The sequence below is a fragment of the Hyperoodon ampullatus genome, assembly GCF_949752795.1.
Source record: "Hyperoodon ampullatus genome assembly, chromosome: 6".
NCBI classification, from domain to species: Eukaryota; Metazoa; Chordata; class Mammalia; order Artiodactyla; family Ziphiidae; genus Hyperoodon; species Hyperoodon ampullatus.
Window position 1 is genome coordinate 73,098,088 of NC_136919.1, and position 13,950 is coordinate 73,112,037.

Below are 13,950 nucleotides of genomic sequence, written 5' to 3' on the forward strand. Positions count from 1 at the left end.
ACACTTTATTTTTATGAAAAAGAAAAATTGTACAAAATCATGATGAATTTTAAAAAAGAGTGAATATTTTCCAGAATACATTTGGAAGTGTATAGTTCAAATTTAAACCATTTAGGGCTTCCCTGGTGGCGCAGTGGTTGAGAGTCCGCCTGCCAATGCAGGGGACACGGGTTCGTGCCCCGGTCTGGGAGGATCCCACATGCCGCGGAGCGGCTGGGCCCGTGAGCCATGGCCGCTGAGCCTGCGCGTCCGGAGCCTGTGCTCCGCAATGGGAGAGGCCACAACAGTGAGAGGCCCGCGTACCGCAAAAAAAAAAAAAAAAAAAAAAAAAAAAAAGAGTGAATATTTTCCAGAATACATTTGGAAGTGTATAGTTCAAATTTAAACCATTTAAAATATCTAATGATGTTAAATCACTGCAGGAGACCTCAAGCAACAAGAGAGATACAGTTATGTCCAAGGCATTCTACTTACAGAAACAAGTGCAGTATACATTTAATTCTCTAATTCTAGTGACTGCAAAAAGATTAAACAGGGTTTAATCCTCAGTTAACTGGAAAATCAAATCAAATCAAATCACCAACTTGAACTCCATTCCCTAAATAAGCAACTCTTAATTTTAGCTTCACCTTAGCATGTTCTGGGGGAACTTTCCAAATTCTCAATGCCCAGGTCCCACTTCAGACTAATTAAATCAGAATTACTGTGGTTGTTGTTGCTGTTTTTTTTTTTTTTTTTTTTTTTTTTTTTTTTTTTGTGGTATGTGGGCCTCTCACTGTTGTGGCCTCTCCCGTTGCGGAGCACAGGCTCCGGACGCACAGGCCCAGCGGCCATGGCTCACGGGCCCAGCCGCTCCGCGGCATGTGGGATCTTCCCAGACCAGGGCACGAACCCGTTTCCCCTGCATCGGCAGGCGGACTCTCAACCACTGCGCCACCAGGGAAGCCCGTTGTTGCTGTTTTTTAATCCACAGGTGATGTGTGGCCAAGATTGAGAGTCACTACCTTGGATACTACAATTATTTTAAGTCTAAGCTTACTACAGTTATTTTAAGTTTTAAACCAGCTTAAATAACAAATTAAATCTCTACTGTTGGATGAAAGCATATTTGCCAAGTTACCTTTAATTTTACTAGAGTGCTGGAAAAAGAATGAACTCCAAATGCCTGGTTAACGTTATGTCTGATGGTCTTCCAATCCTTGGGGGGGCCATGTGACTGAGTTCTAGGTGCTTAAATGGAAGGGGAACCCTGCCAGGTCTTCTCCCTCTGAGATAAAAGGATAGCGCCCTACTGGGGGGAAAAAGTGGATTTCATCTTTTCGCCATTCTCCTAGCCCTGAACTCTGATATAACTCCGGAAACTGAGAAGTACATCTTGCAGTCAGAAAACAATAGTGAAATAAGTCAAGACAGAGAAAAACAAATACTGTGTGATCTCACTTATATGTGGAATCTCAAAAAACCCAAATTCAGGGCTTCCCTGGTGGCGCAGTGGTTGAGAGTCCGCCTGCCGATGCAGGGGACACGGGTTCGTGCCCCGGTCTGGGAAGATCCCACATGCCGCAGAGCGGCTAGGCCCGTGAGCCATGGCTGCTGGGCCTGCATGTCCAGAGCCTGTGCTCCGCAACGGGAGAGGCCACAGCAGTGAGAAGCCCACGTAATGCAAAAAAAAAAAAAAAAAAAAAAAAAAAAAACCCAAATTCATAAAAACAGAGAACAGATTGGTGGTTGTCGGGGCGGGGGGGATATCAAGCATAGGGGAAATGGGTGAAGGTGGTCCAAAGGTACAAACGAAAAAGGAAAAAATGAAATCAGCTTGGGTCTGTGATGACACTGTTGAGCCACTGAACTACAGCAACCAGTTGCCTTCAGAATTTTTGTTGGGGGAAGAAAATGATTGATTAAGCCACTATTAGCTGAACTTTCCATTACTTGCAACCAAAATAATTTCTAATGGATACACCTTGGCATGCGCTCGCCCTCTCTCTCTCCCCCTCCAAGCTACAAATCACTAAACATTTACTATTACCTGATAACTATCAGCTTTTGAGTCACACAGCAACCCCAAAAGATAAGTGCTGTTGTTCCCATTTTACATATGCAGAAACTGAGGCCCACACACACAAAAAAAGTGACCTCTTACCTGAGGCCCATACAAATTAGTTATCTTGCCCACGGTCACATATTCCTTGGATTTTAAGCCAGGTTCTTTTGATTCCAATGCCAATGCTCTAATTATGTTGCTATAAACCTCTTGCGTGTGTACAGGTCTAGTCCTGATTAAATTGCATGCCATATCATTTAGGAAGAGCATTTTATGCTTCTAGGAATACATATAACGTTCAACATTTAGATCATTAAATATTTGAACAATTAACGGGCTTAACTTGGTCAACTGTAAAATTATAGAAAATTTTGTTGTTGGTGGTGGAGGTCTGCGAAACTGCAAGATACTTCCAACTCCAAACAAAACACTCAAGTTAATCTTTCTTGTCAACTTTTTGACAGCACAGATTTGATAAATAACACCATAAATAATAATCTAGGACTTAGGTATGTGACAACTTTCTTTCTCCATGGTGAGAAGGCAGAAGAATATTAGAGTTTGATGTATATGTTTAAGACAGCTACATGGATGTGTCTTAGAGGATATGGGGTGCTGCGGACTTTGGTGTTGAAAATACAAATGAATCTCTTCCAGGTAGGGTGTATATGTTAAGATTTTGTTATTATTATTAGCTAGCACATACCATACTATTTGCCTGATAGGTGCTGTTGATGGACCTCCTGCCATTCCTGTTCTGTATTCTCTCCTTTTGAGCTTTCACTGGAGAACTAATGAATTAGAGAAAGCAGTCCAGAGTCAGTCACGTTGAGTTTGGAGTCAGACTCACTGGATCAGAAATGCTGAATGTTTCCCCTTTGTCCATAACATGAGGGGGAAAGATGTACTTAACTGTTCTTATGAGACTTAAATGAGCTTATCCAAACGTATACTTAAGGCAGACAATAAGTACTTATCAACGGTCTGTGTGCTGAAGAGTGCGATAGGTGTCTGGGAAGTAATGATGGCCCCCGCCCTCAAGAAGCGTAGTCTAGTGAATCATCAGTCTCAAGACAGTGCCTTAAGAGGTGGGAAGCAATGTGATTTAGAAGACAGTAAAATCTGATGCTTGACACCCCTGGGATCAAGTCCCATTCCTCAACTCTCTGAGTGGCCCTCCAAAAGATATGTCAGTGTACCAACCTACAGAAGCTATGAAAGTGACCTAATTCGGGAAAAGGATCTTTGCAGATGGAATTAAGTAAGGACCTCCAAATGAGATCATCCTTGATTACCCTGATGGGCCCTAAATCCAATGACAAGTCCTTATAAAACGTAGAAGAGAAGACATAGAAGAGAAAGCCGTCTGAAGACAGAGGCAGAGGTTGAAGTCATGCAGCCCAAGCCAAGTAACGCCTGGAACCACCAGAAGCTGAAAGGGGCAAAGGATGCTCCCCTAGAGCCTTCAGAGGGTGCACAACCTCGGTACCAGCATGATTTCTGACTTCCAACCTCCAGAACTGTTAGAGAATAAATTCTGTTGTTTGACCAGACCAGGTTTGTGGTGTTTCTTCATCTGTCAAATGGTAACATCCTAGTCTCATTTCCTGAAATGTTAAGTGGGGTAACTGCAGTCTGGAGGAACGCGCAGACGTTTAAAACGGCAAACGTTTATTGAGCGCTTGTCCTGATCATTCAGTGTGCTAGGCGCTTTCCCTGTGTGACTTAGCCATCTCTATTTTATTAATCAGATAACCAAGGCTCAGAGAAATTCAGTCATTTGCCCAAAGGCACACAGCTAAGAAGCGGAAAAAAACCGAGATCGCAGTTCTAGCCGACTCCCGAGATTTCCCTTTAACGTCCCCCGCTGGACTGCCAGGGAGGATGCAAATGAACGCACTCTCAAAGCGTTAACTAGTTTAGCCTCAGTTCCAGCTAGAAATTAGCCGAGCCAACCAAGCCTCCGCTTCCACAACTGGTCAACCTTCTTGGGATGCCGCCGGCTCCCCCGGCCGGGAAGCGACAGGGTTAATGACGTCACTTTCAGGAGCCGCTATCACGTCCTCGCCCCACGGATCCTTTCAAGGGCCAAAACCCGCCTGTGACGCAGCCCTCGCGCTTCTGGACGAAGGGAGAATAGAAGTGGGCCAATAGAAATGCCGAATTTCCGTTTTTCCGGCTAATCCCCACCCCTTAACCGAACTCGGCCGAGGAAGAAAGGAAAAGGCGACTAGGGGGCGGGGCAAGGCGAGGAAGCGGAAGCCGTGGCGGCGGAGCTGGGACGCGCGCGTCCCTGGGCCACACGTGCGCGGTGAGTGCTGCGGCCTCCGTGGCCGCTCCCGGTAGGGCTTTGCCGCCTGCTCGGCGCTGAAGTCGGAGGGTCTCTCGGGTAGAGGTGTTCACACGTGTCACCCGCTGGGCGGCCTTCTGTGCCCTTTTCTGTTCTGGGAGTTTGGGGGTTGACGGGAGCCTGGCGACAAGGGCGGCTTACAACTCCTCTCCCTACCACGCTTTCACCCTTTTTGTCGTATGTTTGACATCCGCTGTGCGCCCGGTCAGTGCTAGATGCCCAGTTTGCAACCTGAATGTAGAGTTTCAGGTTGTAAGCGCTGGGAAGGAAATGACCTGGGTGCCGAGATACAAGATAGGGGAGTCTGACGTGATCCTGAAGCCGAGACCTAGAGCGTGGCGAGAGGCAACCCTGAAATCTGAAAGCCCAGGGAAAACTACTTTCCGCAGAGGCCGTAACTTGGGCTAAGTCCCTGAGGTGGAAGGGGGGGCCGATGTTCGTGAGCTAGAAGTTCAGCCATATAAGATAAAGGGGTGAGAGGAGGTTCTGTAGGGCTTTGAAGGCCATGGTGGGAGTTTCGATTTTCTCTACAATGGAAAAATATTCGCATTATTAGAACACAGTGAAGGCTTATAAGCAAGGGAGAAACACAGTAGGCCCTGGTTCTTTTTGGAAAATGGATAATAATTTGGATTATTGATTATATAGTTGAATTATTGATGATGGTTTGAATTAGGGTGGTGGTACTGGAGATTGAAGTTGAAGGGTTTTTAAAGATTCGAGAAGAATTATTGAAAGATTGAATGTAGCAGACAAGGAAGAGTAAACTCTCACAGGTAAATCTTAGGTTTCTTGAGCAGTGGAGTGGATGCTGTGCCATTGCTGAAATGGGGAAGAATAGGGTGGGGGAAATTAGATGAGGATGTTATTGTTTGGGGGTGGTTTGCAGTGGTCATATAGTTAAAGAATTTTATTTTGGTTCTATTAAGTGTAAGGTGTTTGTTAGACACCTAAATGGAAGTTTCAGGTAGGCAGTTAGATACAGAAGCTTGGAGCCCAAGGAGATGTTCCTCATGGAGAGATAATTTGGGAGTCCAGCATAAAAAGCCATGGGATTGCACGAGATCACCTAGGGAGGAGAGAGAGGGGAAGACTTGAGGAATGCCAGCATTTAGAAGTTGGGTATTGAATGGTCATTACTTTCAAAGTGCAATGCTGAGCCTGCTGAGAGGAGTCAAGATCAGTCTTGATCAGTCACGTGTCCCTCTATGTCTGGGAAGTCTCTGCTCTTTTCCTTCACGAGGCAGGATTGGGCTCTCTCAGCTCTGTGGCTCTCAGAACACTTTTTTTTTTTTTTGCGGTTCGCGGGCCTCTCACCGCTGTGGCCTCTCCCCTTGCGGAGCTCCGGACGCGCAGGCTCAGCGGCCATGGCTCACAGGCCCAGCGGCATGTGGGATCTTCCCCCACCGGGGCACGAACCCGTGCCCCCTGCATTGGCAGGCGGACTCTCAACCACTGCGCCACCGGGGGAGCCCTGAACACTTTTTATATACTTCAGTTATAATGCTTAATTATGCCATGCTTTAATTTTCTGCTTGCCTGTCTCTATCACACCACACTTTGATTTTTTTTTTGTATATATATATTTAAAACCCATTAGCTCTCTAGCACATAGTGTGTAGGTATTCAATACATTTCAAGTCCAAAGCGTTGTTATAAGAAAGTCATCAAAATGTGCCATAGGAATAGGGAGAATCATTTGAGAAAGAAAGAAGGCATCTGGAGGAGGAATGATAAGAAATTGTCATTGAGGCTGGATTTGAAGGATGGGTAGGATTTATATTGATAGAGAATGGCTTTAAAGTTTGGCTCCTGAAAAAGAATAGTGAGGGAGTAAAGTTGGCTTCAGTGTGGTATTGTGATGTGGGTAAGTTAGGACTAAGTTTTGAATGGCCGTGAATGCCAGACTGAGTTTGAAATTTTTCCTATAAGCAGTGGGAAGCTTTTGAAGGTGTTAGAGCAGGGAAATGACATGAAATGGATGTGATAGTGGAAGACTAATCGGGCAGCAGGCGGTGGATCATAGCAGACTGGGTCTAACGGCAGAAAACAATGTGAGCAAGAGATAGAGTCTGAATGGCATAGTAGAGGGAAGGGAAAAAGAGGAGACAATTCCAAGACACTGGAGTGTGATGGTTGGATGTGATGGTACAGGGTCCCCAAGCAAATGCATTTTGCTAAGTGATAGAAGCAAGACCCCAAAGGCTGTATATTGTCTAATTCCATTTATAGGACATTTTTGAAAAGGCACAAAGCTAGAGGGTAGAAAAAACATCAAGCATTGCCAAGAGAGCCAGGAGAGGATGATTGCAAAGGGGCTGCACAGGGGACTTTTAGGAGTGTGGGACAGTTCTGTAAGGTGCTGTGGTGGAGGATACATGACTGTGGGTTTGTCAAAATCAGCACTGTACACCAAAAAGAATGAACTTGACTATAGGCAGATGAAAAGAAAGTCAACTGACATGTCGGGAAGTGGAATGCGGACTGGAACAAAATGCATCTAACTAGTACAAATGTATAAAAAGACCTCACTGAAGGAGTGGAGGGAAAAGAGCTGACCTAAGAAACTTTGGAAAGCAGTGTTTTGAATGGATACTGTGAGGGAAAAGGCAAAAAGAACTGTAAATAAACACCACATTATAGTTGGTACATTTGTTTTTACCAACTATAACCCTGTGGCACGTGATTAGAGTTGGAGACATTAGTATGAACTTACTTAATAGGTACAGAAATACAGGTTTGTGTATACACATAGGCTTATATACATACATATATTACCTAGCCCTGTCTGGTGAAAAGACCTAGAAGCAGTGACACCCCAGTGAGAAGCACACCTAGCACTCAGATCTCGATAAGAGGGTTTCTCTAGGGTTCCTTGGAGAAATGGCTGATTTTAGGGCTTGTGCAAGGAAAATAAAAGGTAAACTTGGAACAAGTGCCAGGAATTAAGGACATGCTAAGGAAAAAAAAAAAAAAAAAAGAATGGACCATATGAAAAGGACACAGAAGCAACCTTAAAGATTTCAAAGCTGGAACAATTTTAGCAACAAAATACTAAGCAACAAAATACATTTTGTTTAGCAACAAAATACAAAGATACTGTTAGTCCATATCGCAAATAATAAAATACTATGAGGCCATACTGATGTAAATAAATGATTAAATGAATGAGGAGAAAGAATAAATGTTCCCTACAGAAGAATACAAAATAATGAAGGTAAAAGTAAGGGAAATAGAAAATCATCATGTAAACACCACGGAAATTGCTGCAGGCAAGATCCACTGGAGAGTGCTAAAATCAGTGGGGGGTACAGGATATTTGCATGATCTCAAAACATATCCAAAATATTTATTAATTGCTCTGGGATTTTAATGCATTGATTCAAATTCTTTAATACTCCCCGCTCTAGAAAATGGAGCTTAATTCTCTCCCTAAGTTTGGGCTGAATTATGGAAAGGGAGACATAGTAACTTTACAGCAGAGACACCTTGCAAACACTATGTTAACCAAGTGATCAAGGTTAATATCACTAGTCATGTCAATATCATGCTCCTCCTAATGTGATGGGATGAGAAGGGCACTTCATCTCTATGGTATTCTTCCCTCAAATCCGTAAGGCCAGTAGAATCATAGGAAGATGTCAGACAGACCCCAAATGTGGGATATTCTACAAAGTGCCTGACCAGTACTCTCCAAAATTGTCTTGGTCATGAGAAACAAGTAGAGATGGAGAAGCTGTCACAGATTGGTGGAAACTAAGAAGTCTTGATGATTAAATGCAGGGTATCCTGGAATTGAAAAACGACGTCAGTGGAAAAACTGGCGAAATCCAAATTTAATGGCATCATATTAATGTTATTTCTTAGTTTGGGTAAATGCATCATGGTAAGATGTTAACATTAGGGGAGGCTGAGGGGTATACTGGACCTTTCTCTGTGTCTTTCCCAACTCTTCTTTAAAACTAAACTTATATCAAAATAAAAAGTTCATGCACAGAAGAGCTAAGGGATGCAGATGTGGTTATGAAGGCTATAGCCAAGTGACAGTGACCCTACAGTCATTAATCATCTAAGGAAACGTAGTCATTCAGAGGCCATTCATTTTCCAGAGTGCTCTTTGGGACCCTTCTGGTCCCTTGAGATATTCCAGGAAAAAGTGGTTCAACCACGGTTGGGAAATCCTGCATACTTCAGCTTGTGCTTGGTGATTAATGGCTTAAATTAGCAAATTAAAAGAATCTGCTTTTCCTTAAAGATTCCTCCTTCATTATTTTCATTTAAGAGTTTCCCAAATACATTTCACCCCAGAACCCCTTGTTTCTCTTATATCTATTAATATCTTGAGAAATTTGTTGTTCTTCAATGGAAAATTCTTGTCTAGAAATATCTGGAATTGTCTAGGGATCTACTCGAGAGGGTCAACTTTAGAAATTTTGAAATGAGTTGAATATGCAACTTTGGAAGGTACAGAAATAGACAAAACATAATAACTTTTGCTCTTGATACATTCGGCTGCTTTCAGGAGCCTTGGGCAGCTGAGGGGTTATCTATTGTTTGCCCTGTGCACGGTGGAGTCTCTATCCAGAAGCAGCCTGTTAGGCAGATTTCTTTAAAATGAAATATTAAATATTTCAACAGTCTTATTTCAGAGGTCTTTGAGAATTACTTGATCGCCTCTAAAAGAATAACAGATTAAACGTTTGAAGTTAGTTTTTGTTTTAGCTACCTTGGGTTACATAAGGAACTTTTAGATAATCTTCTTTCATTAAATTTGAATATGTGATAAGTGCAATGTTTGTTCCTGACTTTTTAGGATAGAGACCAAAAAATCAAGTGGTAATATTGTCATTTTCTCATCACAAAGTCTTCCCAGGTTGTAAGTAATGCAAACACTGACAGTTTTATCATGCTTCGTGTAAATAATGATTTATTTTTAGCCATTACTATTGCTGAAATGTTGCCTCCAAAACATCACACACTAGCCAAGGTGTGTGTGTGTTCTTAGTTTTTGTATTGGTATCGTATTTATTTTCACTTTTACAATCTTAGAAGTCATGATTGTGTAGTTTCTGGACTCATGGGTGCCTGTGCTGGATGCAGCTAATTTGTCCTGCATCTGTGACCTCAAGGAGTAAATGTGGCAGTGACCACTAATGACTTTTATTGGATGAGAGCAATTCAGTGATCCTTTTTTGGATTTTGTTTTTGTTTTCCAGAGTTTCTATAATGGAAGTCAAAGGGAAAAAGAAAATCACAGGAAAAGGTACAAAGCCATCACAAGAAAAAAACAGATTTCATAAAAACAGTGGTAAGATACTCAAAGCATGCTTCCCATGTGGTTGTTTTGGCCCTTGGAGGGAGCGGTTGGTGGGATGAGGGGGCATGTAGCAGATTCCAATCTATTCATGGGTTAGAGTTAGCATCAAAGTAGTAGGAAAAAGTAGGTGTTACTGTATATGAGTTTGCATGTTCCCTGTGAAACTTAGACCTTTAAGAAATTGCCAGGATAATTGGTGAATGCCATACTTTTGAAAGATGTTGTCTAGTGATGCTGTTTTCTCACTTTAGTCACACTAATTCACAACATTTTATTTTAACGTTTGATAAATTGTGGCTAATTAATACGTCTACTGGTGAGCCAGATATTCAGGATTTCTCACTGTGATGTCTTTATTGTTCCATCAGGTGTCAGTATTGCAAAATAGAAGAGTCAGGAATTATGTCAATGACTAGTTTCCTAAGCAATCTTTTTTTTTCCTTGCAACTAGAAATTCTGAAAAATAAACATTTTAAATTTGTTTATATATGATATACTTTCTAAATTTTAAATGTTCATTTTATTCTTAGATTCCTATTATGTTATTGACCCCCTAAATACACACACACACACACACACACACACACAGACATAAAAATAATATCTCATCTTGTGATATGTGCTTAAAACAGAAGTACACCTAACTGACAACAGTGGTTATCTCTCGAATTATGGGTAGTTTTTATTATGTATTTCTCTACTTCGTAGGTTTTCTATAATGAACCTGTATTATAATTTTATAATCAGAGTAAGTTTTTAAATTTTGTTTTGATTTTTTAAGTCCTACTGTGCTCTGTTTTTGAGAATAAAACAAAGTATGTTTCACTAAAGAGTGTGTAATTTTCTGTAACAAATACAATCCAGTGGATAAAAGATCTAGGCCCAGGATCATTGAACTAACAATTATTTATTATTGTCACTAGATTCTGGTTCTTCAAAGACATTCCCAAAAAAAGTTGTTAAGGAAGGTGGACCTAAAATCACCACTAAGAACTTTGAGAAAACTGCCACAAAACCTGGGAAAAAAGGTGTGAAGCAGTTCAAGAATAAGCAGCAAGGGGATAAAATACCAAAGAACAAATTCCAGCAGGCAGATAAATTCAACAGGAAGAGAAAATTCCAGCCAGACAGTAAAAATGATGGTAAGCACTGATTCCTTTAGCAGAGTTTTTGCAGAAGCCTTGCCCTGCCTGAGCTATTGCCTGAACCACTGTGCACAGGGACTCTAGAAGTCTGGTAGAGACCTTCTGTTCTTGTTCCTTGACAGGCGACACTTGGGGTGGGGGTGGGAGGGTAGATGGGATTAAATAAAAAACAGAAAGCATCTTCTCTGGTCAAAATTGTCCTCTGGTACCTAGAATTCCTTACTTCCTAGGCCCTTGCTGAATTCCCCTAGCTGTGGAATTAGGCTAAATCGTATTGGCTTTATGCATTGGAACCTCAATAAAACATTCCTTTCCGTAGGCTAAAATTAATGAACTCATTCATTCAACAAACAAATACTTAATACTTAAATTTAATACTTAAATAAACAGTGTGTCCCAGCTAAACATCCACCTTGGCTAAGGATGCCCTGGTGAACAAGAAACATATAGACCCTGCCCTCACAGAGCTCAGGCCACTCTAATATCATCAACCCATCAGATGGCTCAGACCCGGTAAACAGTTCCAGAGAAGGTATAGTATACATGTGACAGATTTGACTTAAATTGGTTGACCAGGATAGGTTGCTCACTGATGACAAGTGTTGGCAAGGCTCCCTTTGTTGAAACAAACTACTAATCTCTTCATCATAATGTTTAAGTGGTTGTCTCTAACCCAGAGCTTTGCTGTCTGTTGTACAGCTTGCCCTTGCTTTGCATCGTCTGTCCTGCACTGGTCCCAAACGAGCAGCTTCCAGGTTACGCGTGCTGTCATGCATATGCCTTCTCTGCAGCATCATGAGAATTTCTCTGGTGTCTTTCATACTCTTTTTCTCCAGCATGGCATAGCCTGACACTGCTCCTTTGCTGCCAGCTGAGACCACTGCCATGGGGTCTTTTTACTCCAGTTCTTTAGACCTGGTCCCTGTTCTCTGCTCTGCCTAGGGCTGCTCCAAGACAGGGGCGTAGGGAGAGAGGAAAGCAGGGAAATTTTCATTATTTCTCATTAGGCCTGGAGGATTCTTTCATGCTCTAGCTTCCATCTCTTCTCTTTTCGCCTTCTCTTCCAGCTTCTCTTTCCTACCTACTCTTTCCTAGCTTCTCTATTAGGTCCTAAATCTTTCTTTCCACACTGGAGTTCTTGACACCTGCATTTTAAGTGCACACACATCCTCATCTTATTATAGTGGAGCCCTGGTTCCTTTTGCTATAGGAGATAAGTTCCCAGCATCTCAAAATGGAACTTTGATTTTATTTTCTCAGTTTTATACCAGCAACTGAGGGGGATTGGATACTAGACATCCCCAGAATTGGTTGTATCTGCTGCAACCCAGCATGGCATATGTCAAGGGTGCCCAGATATTTGTAGAATTCAATGAACTCTGGATTGGTTATTATCCTCTGCTGCATAGTACGTGATGCCCTAATATTAATGGTGAATATGCCTTCTGTTGCCTGTAATCCTCTATTACCAGGCTGGGAATAAGCAAGTGAGCAGAAAGGGGAGTAACTAAATACACTGTAGTATATTGAATGCCATTAAAAATTATATTCTTGAGGAATATTTAGTTTCATGGAAGAATGCTTACAACATAATAATGTTTAAGTAAAGACAATAAGGAAATTAATATAAAACGTGTAGGGGAAAAGACAAGAAGGAAATAAAATGTTAATCCCTAGGTTTTGAGATTATAGGAGAATTTTGTTTTTTGAGTGTATTTCTAATCAGAGAAGGGGAGATATCTAGAAATAACTTATTCTCCTAAGGGTTCTTTGCAAGGTACTCATGTAAATAATACCCATTTTATTAAGTTTTTTTTGTTTGGCCTCTTTGGTTTTTTTCATTCAATTAATAAGTTATTTAGATTGTGAAGACCAAAAATAACCAATAGAAAGATACTCGACTTTTATAGCATGACCCTAATTGTAGAGAACTGAGGAATTTTGATTGTGCATTGTCATGAGTAAGAGACAGCAGATAATAAAGTTTTAGAGCCATGTCTGGGTTTGAATCCTGACTCTGCCACTTAGGAGTTAACGTGACCTTGGACAAGGAGCTTACCTGCTTGGTGCCTTTGTTTCCCTGACAAGAAAGGGATAATAATAGTACCCACCTCACAGGGTTGTTGTAAGAATTAAATCACTTAATACATAACAGCACTCAGAAGAGTGAATTTTTGAATATTGTTTTTCCTGTGTTAATTTGGACTAATTTTTGTTCTCACTGAGAACTGATTATACCTAAAGTCCAATGATCTTAATGTTCTAGAGTAAAATTTTATTTTACAATTGAGAAAGATGCTTAAACTTTTTAAATTGCTTTTATAATCTGTTTAGTTTCCTTTTTTTTTCTTAATAGGTATCCTGTTAAGATTCAATAAATAGCTGTTGAATAAATGAACAGTTGGTGTCAACCAAATTTAAAATGTGTAAACTGCTCAGAAAATGAAATAAAGCATAAGTTGGTAGGGAATGATGTTTTCCCCCTTCTAGTTTCCTCAATGAATATTGATCTTGATTAGTGATTGCCATAGGTACCTAATTTGTCCTTGTGTATGGCACTGAGAATGTTAAATGTAATTGAAAATAATTTCTGTAATGACTAGACACAGCAGCCAAGAAACCCAAATGGGATGAGTTCAAGAAGAAGAAAAAAGAACTGAAGCAGAGCAGGCAACTCAGTGATAAAACCAACTACGACGTGGTTGTTCGGGCGAAGCAGATCTGGGAGATCTTAAGAAGGTAATGCTACTTAATGGCATCTTTATTAGGCCCTTTGAGATGATGGAGGAGTAACAGTGTACCTAGTAAATGTCCTAAGATAAATGACATAGCGCTTGGGTTATTTAGGGAGTACTCATAATACTCCAGTAGAGGCATCAGTGTTTGGATGTCTGCCCGTTGCAGAAATGTGTGGAATCATTCGGATGGTGTCAGATCTGCTTATGAAAATGAATGAGAGTTAAAATGGATTTGACGTCCTTCCTGAGAAATTTCTGAGAAAATGAAGGACAGTTCTTTTCGGCTAGGTTTTGAAATACTTGAGTACTTGGTGTCTTGGACTTGTTTTATTATTTTCTTTACTTTTGAAGTTCTG

At 41.2% G+C, this 13,950-nt stretch overlaps 1 protein-coding gene across 2 annotated transcripts in view; it reads left to right on the plus strand.

The window, feature by feature from the left end:
• Positions 1 to 4,289: 4,289 nt before the first annotated feature.
• PUM3 (pumilio RNA binding family member 3) overlaps positions 4,290 to 13,950 on the plus strand; it is a 39,415-nt gene continuing 29,754 nt past the window's right edge. For both annotated transcript variants that reach the window (XM_079706086.1, XM_079706087.1), the window contains exons 1-4: positions 4,290 to 4,355; positions 9,611 to 9,702; positions 10,635 to 10,853; positions 13,460 to 13,595. In XM_079706086.1, coding sequence (XP_079562212.1) covers positions 9,621 to 9,702; positions 10,635 to 10,853; positions 13,460 to 13,595 — 437 coding nt within the window. In that variant the 5' untranslated portion in view covers positions 4,290 to 4,355; positions 9,611 to 9,620. The remainder of the gene's footprint in view (positions 4,356 to 9,610; positions 9,703 to 10,634; positions 10,854 to 13,459; positions 13,596 to 13,950) is intronic.